Source organism: Lutra lutra, chromosome 8, assembly GCF_902655055.1.
Source record: "Lutra lutra chromosome 8, mLutLut1.2, whole genome shotgun sequence".
Classification (NCBI taxonomy): domain Eukaryota; kingdom Metazoa; phylum Chordata; class Mammalia; order Carnivora; family Mustelidae; genus Lutra; species Lutra lutra.
In genome coordinates this window covers 6661254-6680597 of record NC_062285.1, presented here as the reverse complement: position 1 = coordinate 6680597, position 19344 = coordinate 6661254, and the positions used below count along the sequence as shown (strand labels likewise).

General features: G+C 42.3%; 1 protein-coding gene across 1 annotated transcript in view; it reads left to right on the top strand.

Annotated features, from left to right (window-relative positions):
- Positions 1-5143: 5143 nt before the first annotated feature.
- The window catches only part of ITIH5 (inter-alpha-trypsin inhibitor heavy chain 5), a 90227-nt gene continuing 76026 nt past the window's right edge, over positions 5144-19344 (top strand). Inside the window, exon 1 of the mRNA XM_047741921.1 lies at positions 5144-5248. Coding sequence (XP_047597877.1) covers positions 5144-5248 — 105 coding nt within the window. The remainder of the gene's footprint in view (positions 5249-19344) is intronic.

Genomic DNA, 19344 nt, shown 5'->3' with positions numbered 1-19344 from the left:
CGCACACCTAAACTCACTTTCCAAACTACATTTGGAACAAGTGAGAAAAATTAAGAAAAGCGGAAGGTCTTTGTCCAGGAAGAGAGGTGGTCATGTGATGGAGTAGTTTACTTAGCTTGGTTTTTCCATGACCACCAACCCAGAAAGAGTAGCATAAGCAAAGGCTAGGGGGATAATAAATCCAAGAGAAATGTGGACAATAAGACTGCACTGGAATAATTCAAAGAGTCATTTTTAGGACCAGACTGATGACACTCCAGGCAACTAAAAAGAAGTTCTAGGTTAATAGAGGTTGTAAATTAGTACTATTAGGTTGCTTCAGTTTTCTTCCAAAAAGGAAAAAAATTTAGATTCTAGAAATGAGCATATGGGGAGCTTGAAGTTGACTTTATTTGGGAAAAAAAAATGTCTATGTGGAAGGGCTTTGGCAACTAAGGCTCACTAGATGTGGGATACGAATATAGAGGAAGGTTCATTGAGCGATGAGGCATCGGTGTGGAATTGGAGGGTCAACGGACCACAGAGGCCAGGGGAGAGCCTGGGCACTGAGATCTTAGGGTGTGAGTTCACAGGAGGCAGGAGAGACATTTGAAATCCAAGGTAAGCTGAGAGAATAGTGTAAAGACATGCTGAAGGGTCAGGAAGCAGGAGAAATGAAAGCATCTTCAAGTGCATGCTGACATTGCCTTCAGTCCAAGGTCAGGCATTGAAAGGCAAACTAATTTGTCAGCAGAGTCGGGAACTGGTAACCCACATAATCCATGAGCTCTGCCCAGACGTCATAGCCAAGTTCTCCCCCTGGATTTTTGAGCTTGTGAATGGCAAAGAGCCCTGCCTAAAGGATCAGTGATTATATAGTGCTTGATTAATGTCAAGTTGAATACATTTTGCTTCTTTTTACCATGGTGTTTCCAAACTGGAGACCCAGATTTGTTACAAGCACAGATGGATTTTAATGTGTTTATCATGGGTGAAGTGGAAAATGAAAATAGAATGATTTTTCAACTGGTTAATTATAGAACCAGTTGTTTGAACAAATCCAAGCACAAAAGCTTTGATGAACAGATTGATGTTGACTTGAGGGAATGAATTTAATGGTGAGAAACAGGGTCTTAAAATTCACGGAACCTGTTCAAAATAAAATATACTCAGAATAAACTTGAACAAAATGCTGAACAAAATGGCAGACGACAGGTAGTTGGGAAGGATGCCTAATGTTCTGGAAGACAGACTGAGAATTCAGAGGCATCTTTATAAGCAAAAATGAATTCTAAAAGCAGTCCTTATTTCCTGACTGCATTCTCCAATGTACACTACACCTGGAATTCTGCATCCAATTCTAAACAAAGTATCATGAATGATTTTAATAAACTGGAGGTAAACCATGGAGGGTAGTCAGGTGAGTTCGGTATTTGAAAACAACCATATGAGGACACAATGTAAAGACACAGCTCAAGAAAAAGACTGTTCAACAAAGAGAACATGGGGTGGATATGGCAAATTTCCAAGTGTGAGACCTCTTGGCTAAAGAGGAGGTCCATTATAAGGTGACCGTTCTGTGGACACTTCATGCCAGTACGGACAAAAGAAGTTAGAATCCAGGAAATCATAAGCTGGAAGAAGCTGGGCAGGATGAGCAAGATGCACCCTGTACGAGCAGGCTGTGAGCAGGGGGAGTTTCAGCTGGGTAAAATCAGGTCATTCTAGAACTAACACCACAAATGCCGAGAGCCTGCCGGCACATTACTCTGAGGTGCAACTTGGCAGGATTCATTAGGCCAGGATGAGGTTCCATTGGTGGTAAACGGGGCCAGACTGTCTTGTGGAGATGGGCGGAATCACCATATTTCCAGAGAACAGCATCTGGAATGTTCCATCCTTTTTTTTTTTTTTTTTTGTATAAAGATTTATTTTAAAATAAATTTTTATTAAAAAATTTTTTTAAATAAATAAGAATTATTTAAATCTTGAGAGAGTGAGAGAGAGAGAGAGAGAGAGGATGAGTGAGGGGAGGGGCCAAGGGAGAGGAGAGAGAGATTCTCAAGTTGACTCCGAGCAGAGCACAGAGCCCAACATGGGGCTCGATTTCATGACCTGACATCATGACCTGACATCATGACCTGAGCTGAAACCAAGAGCTGGACACTTAACCAACTGAGCCCCCCAGGTGCCCCATGGAATGTTTTTAAACAGAAGTTTAATATTTTTCCTGCATCTGTGGGTTGACTGAGTTCAGATGGTGGTTCTTCTGCTCTGTGTGGTGTTGTCTGTGCCCACAGTCAGCTGGAGGCTTAGCCGGGTTATGACATCCAGTACAGCTCATTACACAGCTGGTGTTGGTGTTGGTGTTGGCTGGGGGTTCAGCCTATGCTGTTGACCAGAACATCTCAGTTCCCCCCAGGTGGCCTCCCCATATGAGTTGGGCTTCTCCCTGTCTAGCAGCTGGGTTCCCAGAGGAGCATTCCAAGTGTGCCAAAATGAAGCTGTGGCTCTCAGAGGGACCATCCTTGGAAGTTCCACAGTGACACTCCATTAAATTCCACTAGGTAAATCAACTCTCCAGTCTCTCCAGATTCAAAGGGAGGGCAAATACATTCTGTCTCTGATTAAAAGAGTGGTTAAGAGGGGTGCCTGGGTGGCTCGGTGGGTTGGGCCTCTGCCTTCGGCTCAGGTCATGATCTCAAGGTCCTGGGATCAAGCCCTGCATCCAGCTCTCTGCTCAGTGGGGAGCCTGCTTCCCCTTCTCTCTACTTGCCTCTCTGCTTACTTGTGATCTCTCTCTGTGTCAAATAAATAAAGAAAATCTTTTAAAAAATAAAAAAATAAATAAAAGAGTGGTGAAGCAGCTGGATTCATCTTTGATCCACTACAAGGAATAATGGGAGATAAGAGATGATATAAGAAAAGGAAGTTTAGAGACTTCCAAATAACAAGCAAATGATTGCCTAAGGGAGGTTATCATGAAGATTAGTTGAAATGGCACATGTAAGAGATCTTTATAATAACTGGTACATAGCAAGTTCTTATTAAATAGTAACTGCTAGAAAAATAATAATAATTATAAATTATCATTATTATTACTATTATTAATGCTGTGTCTGTCACAACTGTGTCAAAACAGGCTGCAAGTTCAGATTTTAGGAAGAAATAGAAGGGATTCCTGCATTGGGAGGGAATACTGTAGAAAGATGTACTCCAACAGGACTACAAGTTTCCATTATTCAATGGAAAGCTTAAAAAAAAAAAAAAAGACTTCCTTGCATTTCTCACTTGTCTCAGAGCACCTCTCCTTCTCGCATGCCGCTTCCTTCTTGCCTCATCTAGAGAACAGCGCATTCGAGGCAGGTTTTGAAAATAAGGCAGTATAAAAATAAAGACCAAAAAAGAAGAGTTTTTTCTTTTGTTTTTTTGCAAAGATTGATTTGAGAGAGAGCAAGCAAGGGGGAAATGGGGCAGAGGGAGAGGGAGAGAGAAACTGAAGCAGACTCAGGCTGAGTGCAGAGCCGGGAGAGGGGCTCCATCTTACAACCCTGAGATCAGACCTTAGCTGAAACCAACAGTCGGAGGCTTTAACCGACTGTGCCACCCAGGTGCCCCGAAAAAGAAGTATTTGGGGTCAATGTGGTTCTATGGCACTCTTCAAGATAGAGCAAACAAAAGCAAAAATCCCTTGTAAGACATGAATTTACTTGCACAGCCTTGCTTTTTCCATAGGCTCTGATCTGTATAAAGCAATTTACTATAGTTTGAGGTCTTTTAGGTGGAGACTGTCAATTCATCTGTCTACGCAGTCAGCTCCTTGAATATTCCTGTGTTGGTACAGATAGAGAGCAAGAGAAGAAACTTAAAATCACAGCTGACTGTCGCTTCTGTCCCTAAGGGAGTGGTGTCCTTTCTCTCCAGAAAATGCAATTACACACATAGCAATATTACACCACAAGTAGCCCTAGCTTTGCCTGGTTCTCACATGCCTGGATTTCAGTTACTGTGGTTTAATTAAATAACATCGGTCCTCAGCGAACACACTTCCCATATCAGTGCCTCGTAGTACATCCCCGGGGCTAGTTGTGTCAACACCTTCTCGGCCAGCCCCTCCATCCACCAATGGGCGCCTCAATGTCAGGATGGACAACCTATGACGTCACGGCCCGTGCTCTTTCCGGATTGGCCCCTGTGGCTATTTGCACAGACAGCAGAGCGGGTGCTTGTGCCGCCTCTTCGGCTCCACGTGATCGGCCCACGTGACGTCTTACAAAATGGCTGACTGAAAGAGCCCGTGGGCCTGCAGGGGGCCTGCAAGGAAGGGAATTGGAACGTGAGTGCGGGTGGTGTCAGGGAAGAAGGGGCCTGGGGACTGTTGCCTCTGTTGCTGCTCAAGACCCCTGCGGGGCAGCCAGAAAAATCTGTGAACGCTAATTTATTGGCATCCCTGAGGGAAGCAGTTGCGATGAAAAAAGAGTGTCTCAGAGAAAGCAACACTGCCAGGAAACGTGATCAAAGGCATGCTTGGAGCCCTGCCAGACAGGGAAAGCACAGACGAAGGGTTCGAAAGGATCCAGACTCAGAACGGGTGGACGATACCCGAGGTGCAGAGAAGATGCTCACTTCGTCTCCTAAGTCGTGCAACGGGCAGGAGGAGGCCAGCGCCATCCAAACAGCCGGTAAGTTTTTACCAAAAAATGGAACACGGTGATTCATAGTATTTCCCACGTTTGAACTTATGGTGTGTTAAATAAATACAAGTTCTAGTATTGTTAAATTCCGTAGGCATATGTAACCGCACAGCGTAATTCCTAGATAGACTTTTTAACGTTTTGATGAAAACATTTAAAGGTCAAGGAAAAATCATAATTTTTGCTCTTGATTATGAAGATTGGTTTGCAGTGTATCAGTCTCTGCGATCATGTTTACAACCTCACAATAGAAAGTCAGAACTATCTGTGTGTGTGTGTGTGTGTGTGTGTGTGTGTAAGTATGGAAGTAAAAACATGCGCCCACAATATCTTACCCTATGGTAAAAATGAAATCCCTTTTGTAATGTTTTAGAACCGTGAAGTGAACCTCCACTAGGTCATTTCGGGAATATGGGGACATTTTTGGGATGTCCCAGTAATTGAAGGGTGCTGCTAGTAGAATTTGCTGGATGAGGTCAGGAAGGCTGGCTGTCCTGCCACACACAGGATGGAACCTAATAAGAAAGCATTGTCTTGAGGACCACAAGACATTTGAATGCCCTGCCAGATATTTGGTAAGTGAACATTTATGTTTGAAATTATTTGGTCCTACAATGTAATTCTACTTCCCATAATATTTGTGAAATGTTTTAATACACCTCAAATCCGTGGAAGTGCAACTACTGTGTAAATTAAGGTATAATTGTACTTGGAACCAAGAAGGTTTCACCCTTTTGGAAAATAATGTCACTGATGGCAATGCCGCTTAGGGAGTCTGCATCCCTTATCTTCATCAGTCTGAATTTGTGGTGTCCAAGTCGCACTGATCTGTCCCTGGGCAAGCATCTGACTCCTTCCTAACATCTCATGGAGTTACACCTGAGCGAGTACCTATTGAAAATGAGATATTATAGATTACTTTCTCCTTTAAAAATTATGTGGGTGGGTAGGCTAATTATATGAATTTTATTTCAAGGTATAAAGGGAGTGTTAAAATGTTTATCATAAGAAACAGGATATTGGATCTGACAGAGTTGAGAACAAGGGTTTGGAAGGAGACAAGACAAAGGAGTTGGTAACATACTTCGTATGTACCAGGAGTTGGGAAGAGAAGAGAGAAAGGAGCGTGGTGAGAATGTAGACAAAGAATTTTTACGCTCAGGAATGTATAATGCTTAATTTAAAAATGCTTCCTGTCTTCGTGGGAAGTTTTGAAAGTGGTATTTTGGAGAATTTTTTAAAAGATGAGGGATGTTCCATGAATAGATTAGTGCATAAGAGAAAGAAGGAGGGTGAGGGGGCAGAGAGAAAGAGGGCATGCGAGCGAGAGCAAGAGAATTACTTTGGGAAGTATATTAGTATCGACAAGGCTACTTTTAGGTAACAAATAATCTCCAAATCTCAGTGGCTTAAGACAACAGGGTTTGGACATATTTACAATCCGTCCATTGTAGGCGGCCCTCTGTCACCCTCACTCAGAGGCTCAGGCTGAGAAAGCCATGGGAGGGAGGGTGGAAAAATGTGGAGGAGGTCATTGTTTGTATGTTTCTACTTGGAGGTGACACGTCATTTCTATTCATAATTCACCGACCAGAGCAAGGCACATACATGGCCATGCTTAACTTCAAGGGGGCAGAAATAGTGATCTTTCACTATGACTGGAAGTAGAAGGCCTACTATGACTGGAAGTAGAAGGAAGCTAGGTCTTCGTGTAGAGTAATGTCTGCTACCAAAGGTTAGGAGCTCAGTGGGAATAAAAGTAGATGTTACCATAGGAATTAGCTCCAGAATTTTTAGAAATCTTGGTGGGGTGGGAAGGGCTTGAATCTCTATCAAACAGGGAATAGCACATTCAAATGACATTTGCCTAGATAGCAAAGGTGACCAGCTGATGAAGGGTTACTGAGATTACAAATTTGCACCTTCCACCAGAGCCTGCACCCCTCTCGTCTAGGCACCAGACACAATAGTGACTTCCGTGTAGCGCTTCCATCATACTGTGAAGACATTGTATCTTTGGGGTCAACGAATAGGGAGAATGGTCCCTTCTAGGAAACATTGGAGTGTTGTTTGTAGGTGGCTGCTATGAAGAATTGGGAAAATTGGGGGGTGACAGTCTGGAAGAGTCTGGGAGAATACTTTTCCAGCTGCTGCTAATTGGAGCCAGTATTCCAGTTTTATTCGAAGTTTCTCTTTTCACTGTGAGTGTATCTGTGGCTTTGGGATGTTATCAATATACAATTCTCATAGCTCAGTAACTCACTGGAAATGTCTTTCAAAATATGTCCCCACTAGATGGCGTAAAGTGCTCACCTATTTTGAGCTGATCCAAAGGCCCTTGTATAAAGTAGGGGACGAACTGGAACATAAATACTGACTAAGCAGCCAGTGCATATGAATACTATGTCATTCTAGAATAATATAATACGGTGCTGTATTGTAGTGTCATTAAATAAGCATACCCCTGGAGCCAATTATGTAGTGTTCCTCTCCAGAAACATATTTAAGTAGTCGTATAGTAGAACTGTTGATCTGAGATACAATACATGTGCATAATGAAAACACAATAGTGACTCACAGGTATTATTCAGAAACTTTGCCTAAAAAACAAAGGATGCGGATAATTATTTATACTAAACTAATCAGCCAGTCAACCAACCGGTATTCACCAAATACTTTCTATATACAGTCATGTTGTTAAACTTTTTATGGCAGTATAGAAGAATGGTTAAGAGCGTAGACTTTAGGGCCAGACAGCCCAAATGTGTACTCTTAGTTTCTACCACTTATTAGCTATAACCTTGGGAAGATTACTTAACCCCTCTTTGCCTTGGTTTCCTTATCTGTAAAATGGGAATACTGACATCTACCTTACAGAGTTACGGTGAAGGTCGGTCTTTGTAAAGGATTTCAAATATTGCCTGGAATATAGCGCCCTACAAGTGCTGGTCCTCGTTATAATTATTATAACTGGATTCTTCAGTTTACAGAGGAACTCAATGTAGGGTTCAACTGAGCAAAACAGTATTCGGTACTTATTATGTATAAGACGCAGTGCTGGTCACTGTGGGTGAGTCCGAAGACTGTGAGAATGTGGAAGGCATGGTGTCTGCCTTGCAGAATCTAGGAATTTCATAGAAAATCTGAGATCACACAAATAACTAACCTGTTAAGAAACAGAGAATGATGTGAGGGACTGTGACAATCTGGAAGGGGAAAGTAGCTTTTAAGTAGAGCTTCCCCAAATGGTAAGGGGTTCAGTGGGTGGGAACATGGAGGAAGCATTCTCAGCCAACTATCAGCCTGAACAAAGACTCAAAAACAGAGCCTCAGGGACATGTTTGTGGGATCTAGAGAAGGCTGCAGTGAACGAAGCAGGGAAAGTGCAGTAAAGCATGCCTGGGAAGAGAGGATGCACCTAGAAGATCCTGCAGGCCCGTGGATGCCCTGCTGGGTTATTCAGTAGGCAATTGGCCGCTGAAGAGACCTACTTGGTTCCTTACTCAACAGTCATTTCTCCTTCTTCCTGGCCAAAAGGACCTGGCCAAGAAGGTGATGAGTTATGATTGGTCAATATGTATTATGACCATTGGATGCTGCTTTACTGTCTATTGGACTTCCCATCCCCTTTACAGTTGGGAATGGCCTTGTGATCCAGTTCTAACAGATTGGACATAAGGGGGAAGTTGATTGGCTGGCTTCTGAGAAAGTGTTTGCTTTCCCAACAAAAAGGACCAACATAGTTGGAGATTATCTCTTCTCTCTTTCCTGTCTTAAACATGTTATAGGACCTTCAGTTATAGCAGTCTTCTTGAGACCCTGAGGTGACAAGGAAGAGGACGAAAAGTCAACACAAAGCAGGAAGATAAAAGGAACGTGGGTACTGGGGGTGCCTGGGTGCTTCTGTTGCTTAAGCACCTGGATCTTGATTTTTGGCTTAGGTCATGATCTCAGGGTTGTGAGATCGAGCCCCATACCAGGGTCTACACTCAGCGGGGATTCTGCTTGGAATTCTCTTTCCCTCTCTCTCTGTCCCCCTCCCCCCACTTGCAAATGCTCTTTCTCTCCCCACTCCCCACCAAAAAGGGAATGTGGGTACTGGATGGGAGAGTTGAATCAATGGTGGCAACCTTTTGTTTGGAATTCCTATGAAGGGAAAAATAAGTATCATTATGAAGTTGGCCACTGTTCATTAGTATTCTGTTACATGCAGCCAAATACATCCTGTCTGGTGGAATCAAGGTTTTCTTTTTAAAAAATTCTCACTGTGGAAAACTAAATAGCTACATGCAAAAAAATGAAACTGGACCACCATACACAAAAATAAACTCAAAATGGATGAAAGACATAAATGCGAGGCCTGAAATTGTAAAAATCCTGGAAAAGAGCACAGGCAGTCATTTCTCTGACATTGGCCATAGCAGCATCTTTCTAGATACGTCTCCTGAGGCATGGGAGACAAAAGCAAAAAATAAACTGTTGGGACTACATCAAAATAAAAAAGCTTCTGCAAAGCAAAAGGAACAACACAATTAAAAGACAACCCAATGAAGGGAAAAGATATTTACAAATGACATATCTAATAAAGGGTTAGTATCCAAAATATATAAAAAACTTACGCAGCTCAACACCATAAAAACCAAATAATCTAAGTTAAAAGTGGGCAGAAGACATGAACAGACATTTCTCCAAAGAAGACATCCAGGTGGCCAACAGATAGATGAGAAGATACTCAACATCACTCATCATGAGGGAAATGCAAATCAAAATACCATGAGATACCGTCTCACACCTGTCAGAATGACTAACATAAAAAACACAAGAAACAACAGATTTTGGTGAGAATGTGGAGAAAAAGGAATCCTTGTGGACTGTTGGTGGGAATGCAAACTGGTGCAGCTGCTGTGGAAGACAGTATGGAGGAACCTCAAAAATTTAAAAATAGAACACCCTGTGATCCAGTAATCACACTACTATGTATTTACTCAAAGAATGTGAAAATACTGATTTGAAGGGATACAAGCTCCCCTGTGTTTATTTTGCAGCATTATTTACATTAGCCAAATTATGGAAGCAGCCCAAGTGTCCATCGACTGATGAATGGATAAAGAAGACGTGCCGTGTGTGTGTGTGTGTGTGTGTGATGGAATATTATTCAGCCTTAAAAATAATGAAATCTTGCCATTTGCAACAACATGGATTGAGCTGAGATACTATACTAAGCAAAGTAAGTCAGTCAGAGAAAGAAAAATACCATATTATTTCAGTCATATGTGGAGTTTAAGAAACAAAACAAGAACAAAGGAAAAAAAGGGAGAGAGAGAGAGACAAACTAGGACACAGACTCTTTAAAAATTTATTTTGTTGGGGCGCCCGGGTGGCTCAGTGGGTTAAAGCCTCTGCCTTCGGCTCAGGTCATGATCTCAGGTTCCTGGGATCGAGCCCCGCATCGGGCTCTCTGCTCAGCCAGGAGCCTGCTTCCCTCTCTCTCTCTGCCTGCCTCTCTGCCTACTTGTGATCTCTGTCAAATAAATAAATAAAATCTTTAAAAAATTTTATTTTGTTAATTTAAATTCAATTAATTAACATATCATGTATTATTGGTTTCAGAGGTAGAGGTCAGTGATTCATCAGTCTTTTATAACACCCAGTGCTCTTTACATCACATGCTCTCCTTAACGTCTATCACCTAGTTACCCCATCCCCTCCCTCCCTCCCTTCCAGCAACATTCAGTTTGTTTCCTATGATTAAGAGGAATGGTTAATCTCCTTCTTATGGTTAATCTCCTTCTCTGGTTTTGTCTTGTTTTAATTTTTCCTCTCATCCCCTATGATCCTCTGTTCTGTTTCTTAAATTCCGCATGTCAGAGAGATCATATGATAATTGTCTTTCTCTGATTGACTAATTTTGCTTAGTATAGTATCTCCAGCTCCATCCATGTTGTTGCAAATGACAAGATTTCATTTCTTGGTGGCTGCGTCATTCCATTGTGTGTGTGTGTGTGTGTGTGTGTGTGTGTATACATATATGTATTACACCTTTTAAAATTATATTTTAAAACATTTTTATTTGTCAGAGAGAGAGAGTGAGAGGGCTCACAAGCAGGGGGAGCAGCAGGCAGAGGGAGAAGCAGACTCCCCACTGAGCAAGGAGCCTGATGGGGCACTCCATCTCAGGACCCTGGGATCATGACCTGAGCTGAAGGCAGATGCTTAACCAACTGAGCTACCCAGGCATCCCCATACCCCATCTTCTTTATCCATTCATCCGTTGATGGATGGGCTCTTTCCATAGTTTGGCTGTTGTAGACATTGCTGCTGTAAATATGGGGGTGCATGTGCCCCTTAAGATCACTACATTTGTATCTTTGGGGTAAATACCTGGTAGCGCAATTGCTGGGTCATAGGGTAGCTCTATTTCAGGAATCAGACTCAACTATTGAGAACAAACTGATAGTTACCAGAGGGAAGGTGGGGGGGATGGGTGAAATAAATGACAGGGATCAAGAGGGCACTTAGCATACACTTATCAAGAGGACTCTTACTCATAATGAGCACTGAGTACTGTAAAGAGTTGCTGAATCACTATACTGTACACCTGTAACTAATATTAACACTGCATGCTAACTCTACCAAAATTAAAATAAAAAATAAATATAAAAAGACCAAATACAAAATTATGGATACCAAAAATTCTTATGGAAAGTTTCAAAACATAAGTAAAAGATTAGCATGACTGCACACGATGACCACTTTTCACAGAAAAGACACATTTCCTTTATTTCCTTATTTTCTTTACATTTTCTCCCCAACATACTTATACGGGTTGCAAATTTGTAATTCCAAGTTCCCCCAAATGTCAGTTCACCATGTTAATGCTATTGGAGTATGGGAAATCTGGGCTTTGTTTTTGGTTTTATAAATGTGACTTGTTTTAAATTCAGGTGAAATTCACATAAAATAAAATTAAGCATTTTAAAGTGAATGATTTGGTGGTATTTCGTACATTTACAACACAGTACAGCAACCACTTCTAGTGAGGGTGGAGAAGTTGAACACAGAATTCATAAGTAAGTCCTGGGAGCTCCCAAAGTCCCTGGGTTATTGCTTGGTCTTGCAATTGGGCTTGAAGCCCTCCATGGGGGTGGATGGCTGTCCTCTCTTTCCCTAAACTGGTCCTTGTCTTCTCATCAGGCATGTCCTCTAGGATATACAGGGAGGGAGATGAGAGGTAAGGGCCAGGAAAGACAGGGTTATGACCCAGCATAGGTGCTGTGATGGTTCACCTTATGTGCAGGCTTGGCTGGGCCATGGTGCCCAGATACTTGGTCAAACATTATTCTGGATGTTTCTGTGAGGATGTTTTTTGGATGAGATTAACGTTTAAATACGTGGACTTTGGCTAAAGCTGACTGTTCTTATTACTGGGTGGGCCTCATTCAGTCAGTGGAGGGCCTTCTTATTACTGGGTGGGCCTCATTCAGTCAGTGGAGGGCCTTAGAACACAGACTGACCTCTCACAAGTAAGAGGGAATTCTCCAGTAGACTGGCTTTGGACTCCAACTTGACTGATTCTCACCCTGCGGATTTTGGACTTGCCAAGCCTCCACAGCTGTGTGAGCCAATTCCTTACAGTAAACCTGTTTCCTGTATGTACACATCCTGTGAGTTCTGTTTTTCTGGAGAACTCTGACTACTACAGCCTCTCAGGACACTTTCTCCAGTGGGGAAGCCTCTAGCCGCAAATCTCTTGGCAGTTGCCATCTGCCCTGTAGCTGCTGAGAGTACCTCCCTCAGCCCCTGGCTTTTCTCTCTACCCCCCTCTGTTGGGGTCATGTTGAGCATCCCCGTGGAGTCCTCTTCTGTGAAAACCAGGTGACCCCAAGCCAGCTGCTGAATGCACACACGGACATCCTGGGCAATGTGCTGTTCACTTCTTAGGTTGCCCTCTCCTCTCATGATGGCTTCAGCCAGCCTCACAGGGAGAGGAGACACCAGGGCCACCAAACAACCTTCTCCAGAGGGATTCCTTACCTCAGCCTTTCCTCATCCACCCTTGAGGCGGGTGATGGGTGAGGAGGCACAAAACTGGTTTGGGGACACTCACTGAGAGTAACACTCATTTTGCAATGTGGTAGGACCTATCATTTTGTTCTTGATCTTTGGGAATTCACCCAAAAGGGTTCTTGTAGAAGATACTTCTCTTTCTTGTCTCCTCAGGATTGTAACATGCAGGCTTAGGACAGGATACCAAGTAAATTCTCAGAAGATGGCGTAGGTTGAATACCAAAGATCTACATGCCCTTACCTCCAGATCCTGTGAATGGGTTACCTTACAGTGCAGAAGGGATTTTGCAGGTATGACTAAATCTGAAGATCCTGAGGTGAAGAAATCATCCTGGATTATTGGGACGGCGGGGCGGGGGGGAGGCAATGTAATCATGAGAGTTCCTGTAAGAGAAGGAAGGAGGGTATGGACAGAAGGAGCAGGCTCAGAGAGAGATGATGATGGAAGCAGAGGTTTCAATGAAGTGGGACCATGAGCCAAACTAGATGACTTCTAGAAGCTGGAAAAGGCAAGGAAACTATTCTTTCCCTAGAGCGTCTAGAAAGATCACCACCCTGCCAACCCCGTTTTAGACTTCAGGCCTTCAGAACTCTCAGGGAATACATTTGTATTGCTTCAAGCCACTAAATTTGTGGCCATTTCTTACAGCAACTATATGAGGCTAGTATAGGTGGTCTCTTATGGCTTCTACCACTAATAAATATATCATTCATGCATCATACAAATATAGTATAGAAAATGATGTTTTGCTGTTGTGATTACAAAATTATCTTAACAAGACTTTTGAGATAAGGGAAGCATTATTGGTATTCCTCTTGAAAAAGTGGCAAAACCATGGCAATATAAAAATAAAAAGAAACTCCATTACCAGGTTAATTACATAGTCAGTGGCATTTTCTATGCTGAATTTAGTGACTTTGAAAATTTAAAATAGAATATGGCAGAGACTAAACTTTCAATAAAATATAGCAGCCTAATGAGGAAATATAAGCTAGTTGGCTGGGGTTTTGAATTCATTTATTTTTTATTTAAATATAGTTGACACACAGTGTTATGTTGGACAACATGGTGACCCAGCAAGTCTGTATGTTACGTTGTGCTCACGGAAGTGTAGATACCATGTGTCACCAGGCAGTGCTGTTACAGTACCACCGACTACATTCCCTGTATGTTGACCTTCGATCCCAGTGACATATTTGTTCCATAACTGGAAACTCATATTACCCACTCCCTTTCACCCATTTTGCCCATCTCTCCACACTCCTCCCCTCCAGCAACTGTGAGTTTGTTCTCTGTATTTATGGATCTGATTCTGCTTTTCCTTTGTCGGTTTATTTATTGATGTTTTGTTTTTTAGTTTCCATATGTAAGTGAAATCATACAGTATTTGTCTTTTTCTGTCTGACTTCATTTAGCGTAATACCCTCTAGGTCTGTCCATGTCATTGCCAATGGCAAGAGCTCATCCTTTTCAATGGCTGAGTAATGGTTTAGCGCGCACGCGCGCGTGTGCATAGGACCTCTTTATTTGTCTCAGTAAACACTTGGGGTGCTTCTATATCTTGGTTATTGTAAATAAAACTACAGTTAACATAGAGGTGCTTATATCTTTTTGAATTCATGTTTTCATTTCCTTTGGGCAGCCATGTGGATGTTTTGAAGCTCAGACAGTCATGGATTTATTAAATCCCAGCTCCACCATTTTCAACACCTGAAGAATTAACTTTGTCTTCATGAAATCGTATTTTTATTTGTGTTGGAGATTGTCCTGAGGAAAAAATAAGATGCGTCATACACAACACTTAACATAATGTTGGCATATGATTGTAATAAGAGAAGCAAGTTGGATTTCTCTCTTATGTTTGTAAAGTTATCTTAGCAGGACTCCTGATGGAAGGGGGCATGTACTGCTATATTCATTTAAATGGTGGTGAAACCATGGCAAGATTTTTTAAAAAGATGCTCTATTTTATATAACCAGTGGCAGAGCTGAGAAATGAATGTGTACAGTAGGATTTCATTGGTCAGCAGTTTCCTCTGCCAGGTATGTCACGTCTAGTTGATAGAATAAACCAAGATACGATGACTTTCTTTCCTATTTTTGACTACACAGGTCAAAATAAAAGTGGTGACTATGGTATAGAGAAGGTAGGAGGTGACCCCCCCCCACACACACACAGACTTCCTGGAAAAATAGCAGGAAAAGGTCTTTCCTTCCTTTCCCTGCCCCGTTCTCCACTGAGAGTCCCATTTTCCACAAGAACACAGAGTATAGTTAACTTTATTTTCTAACTTTTATTTTATTTTGAGATGACTATAGGTACATAGGAAGTGGTAAAAATAATACATTCTATCCCTGTACCCTTCATTCAGTTTCCTCACTGGTAAGATCTCGTATGACTACTGTGCAACATCAGAATCAGGGACGTTGTCATTGGTACCTCACAGACTCACACAGACTTCACCAGTCTTGCACACATGTGTGTGTTCAGTTGCCTGCAGCCAGTCACCCATGTAGATTCTTGTAACTACCACCACAGCCAAGAGGTACAAGTGTTGTTTCACCCCTGTGATATGCCTCAAAATCTCACTCCTGTGTATTGCACCCAATGCCTCCCTCCTCACATCCCTACACCACACAGGCACTAATCTCTTCTTTACTTCTGTAAGTTTATTATTATTATTTTGAAAGATTTTATTTATTTATTTGTCAGAGTGAGAGAGATAGTGGGAGGAAGAGAGAGAGCTCACAAGCAGGGGAAGTGGCAGGCAGAGAGAGAAGCAGGCTCCGTGCTGAGCAAGTACCCTGGGATGGTGAACTGACCTGAAGGCAGATGCTTAACCAACTGAGCCACCCAGGTATCCCTCTGTAAGTTTATTACTTCAAGAACATCATATGAATGAAATCCTACAATATGCAACCTTTTGGGACAGGATTTTTTCACTCAGCATAAGGCCCTTGAGATCCATTCAAGATGTTGGATGTATCAGTATTTTGTTCCTTTTCATTGCCTAGTAGTAGTCCATGGGGGGTGAATATTCCATAGCTTGTTAGTTCATTTACCCTTGGAAGGACATTTGGATTGTCTCCAGATTTTTGGTCTTTACATATAAAGCTGCTATGAATAGTCATGCACAGGTTTTGTGCTTTTATTTCTCTGGGGTAAATGTGTGAGAGTGGGATTGGGTTGTATGGTGTGTGGTAAATGTAGGTTTTGTTTTTGTTTTTGTTTTTAAGACATTTCTACACTGTTTTCCAAAGTGGCTGTAGCATTTTACATTTCCACCTTCAATTCTGAGAGATCCATTTTTTTTTTTTTGCATCTTTGCTAGCATTTGGTATTATCAGGTTTTTAAAAAATTATCGTAGTGCTTCTAATGGGTGTGTAGTGATATTTTGTTGTGGTTTTAATTGCATTTCCCTGATAGCTGGAGATACTGAACATCTTTCATGTCTTTATCTGCAATCCATACATCCTCTTTGTGAATGTCAGTTCATATCTGTTGTCCATTTTCTAATAAGACTGTTTGTTTATAGGTGAGTTTGGAGAGTTCTTTACATAGTCTTAAGTACGAGATAAGTTAGACAAGTGGTTTATTAGCTAAGTGATTTGCAAATATTTTCTTCCAGTCTGTAGCTTTCTTTTTATCCTCTTCGTGAGGTATTTTTATAAGCAATAGTTTTGAGTTTGGTCAAGTCCAGTTTAATGAATTTTTGCTTGTGTGGATTTTGCTATGGGGGTCATGTCTAGGAACTCTTCGGTAAGTCCAATGGAGGTGCTAATGGAGAGAGGAAGAGTCCAGGTTTCCCTAGGTGACTGAAGATGGTAGGCACGTGATACTTAAAGTCAGCAGACCTGGAAGGGCCTTGTGAATGGAAGGAGGGGATTTGGGGTGGATGGAGATGAACCTTACAACCAGAGGCCACATGGGCACTTGAGTCACTGAGTGGAGTCGAGGACAGCAGCAGACACACGGTCCTAAACCAGATGGGGTGACACACACACGAGCATGGAGAGGTTGTTTCAGTCAGCGGCAGGCCGCTGTCACAAGATACACAGACTGGGTGGCTGAAACAACATGTGTTTCTTAAAGAGTTCTAAGGGCTGGAGGTCTAAGATCAAGGTGCTAGCCAATTCAGATCCTGGTGAGAATTCTCTTCGTAGCTTGTTAATGGTGGTTTTCTCACTGTGTCCTTACAAAGCTCTTCTTAAAAGGACGTGAATTCTATCATGGGAACCCTATCCTCATGAGCTCATCTAGTTCTAATTACCTCCTAAAGGCTCCACTTCCGGACACCATCATACTGGGGATTAGGGCTTCCACAGATTAATTTGGAAGGGAGGCGAGCATTCAGTCCATAACACAGATGGTGACCAAGGACCAGAAGCCCCTCCTTCATACCTCCACTCCATTCCCTGATGACTTGATGGAATTCAGAACCAATCCAATGGATAGGTAAGAAGGCAAAGAATCCTAAATTGACTAAGAAAACAATAATTTAACAAAAAACAAACCCATATTGATGATGTATCATGAATTGGCAAGAGTAAAGTTTCCTCTCCACTGGAGAATGGGCGCTCCATATGGGAAAACCTTGAGATGTAGGGAAGAAAGGATTGCATATTTTTGTTCACCAAGTCCACACCTGTGAGACCCAAACCTGCTGCATACGTTCCATAGACAGGAGGGTTGCTGGCTTGCCGGCAGGCAACAAGCCCATGAGCACTGCCAAAAGACCCTGATGACAGCTCTGTTGTTAGGTCTGATGCATGGAGTACACTATATCTGTCAGCATCAACCACAAAACCAGCATTGTTTTGTTTCAGTCAAGAGTCTTCCAAAGTCACACCTGTGGCTTTCAGGGCAAGTTCTCTGGACATCCCCCAACATGTTTCTGGAAGGGATCTGGCAACTCTTCAGGGAGAAAACCCACCCTATAGAGCAACTGCAGGTTTTGCTGGCTTCTCTGTCTTTATGCCCTGGAGTCAGAAACAGCATAGGGCATTAGTACCGGGCACTGAGGCAGGCGGAACTGAATGTCCACCTCCACGACAGCATCAGTGGATTCTCTGTGCTAGTCCACGTCTTCTGTGGCCCACGTCAAAGCCCAGAAAACCAGGACACCACTTGTTGCTCTAGGCATCCTGCCAAAAGAAAACAAAAAGTGTTCTTCACTTGGCACTGAGCTTGTTCACTGTTTAAGGAGCATTTCTATGGGGACAAAGCATTGTTCAGCTGACGAATATTTCTCCAGACCTATTTGCTGGCTTGGACTCACACATTAATGCAGATGTGGAAGATAAAGACAGCCATCCACAGCTAATACCCAACAACAACGAACTGGCGAGAGGAAATAAGGTAAAATTAGTGCTACTTGTGCCTTCTGATGACCTAGGGAATATTAAAATTATATTCCTACATATAAACCTTAACATTTTCCAAGGGAGGGAGATGCTTCCTGCGCGTGTGTTGGGGACAGAGTGTAGCAGTCTCTGAAAGCAGACTTTTTGAGGGGAGATCCTTGAAGGAACAAGGGTGTCTGGGATAGAAAAATAGAGGTAAGAGTGGTCTGAGTGAATTGTCACATTAGAGCTTGCTTCCTTCCCCATGTAGAATTTAAGTCTATCAGGAATGTGATAGTCTAAGAGAACATTGAGCATCCCATAGGGTATTATATTGAGGGTCTAAAGTTCACTTGTTCCCCCCAGTTCTTGTAATGATGACTCTTAGAAAGACAGATAAATAATAAAGTGGGATAATTGTGGGCTAAAATGTTTTTGGAAGTTGAGGAGTCAATATTATGTTTTCTTTGAAAATATATATCTCCAGAGAGGTCAATACTCTGTCTCTGGTCTTGTGTCTGGTCACTGGCCACGCAGGCTGGTGTTACACAAATTCTCTGTGAAATGCACAATATGGAAAGCATACCATTCTAACTGAGTCTTCTTTACTTATTCATTAAAGCATATAAAGATGAATAAAATGCAGAGCTTGCCCTTTACTGGGTCTTGGTTGAGTGAGAAAGACATGTAAACACAGAGATGGGGGCTCCATCAGCGGTATGACTAGCCCCTGTCTACTTGACCAGGACTGTGGAGGAAGTGACATTTGCAGGATTGGGTGGGAGCCACTGGGAAGCATTCTGGAAAGGAGAAGAATCCATGAAGAGCAAGGGTCAAGAGAGGGCTAGAGGCTGTTTAGGAAACCATATTAAAATAAAATATGTGTTACACTTCGTGATTAGTTGATAAATTCAGCAAGTCATCATCAGAAGAAATTAGAAAACTGCATTCTCTGTTTATGCTTCCCCAGATCTTCTCCTTGGGTAAAACTCAGTGGTTGGTAAAATGGGTAAAAAGTGGATGTAACTAGACTCCCAAGATATCCCGAGAAATATGGAGCCAACGTTGAAGGGAATCCATTTCCTCCCTAGGCTTTTTGATTAAGGAAAAAAAAAAAAAAAGCCAAGGTTGTAAGAAACTGTAGCAACTATGCAAAGTTGTCAGGGGTCCAAGAGAACCACAAGGCCATATAAGTAGATAAAAAGGTGAGACCGGGGCAGGGGTGTGTGGGGGAGAAATAGCTGGCCCAGATTAGAACA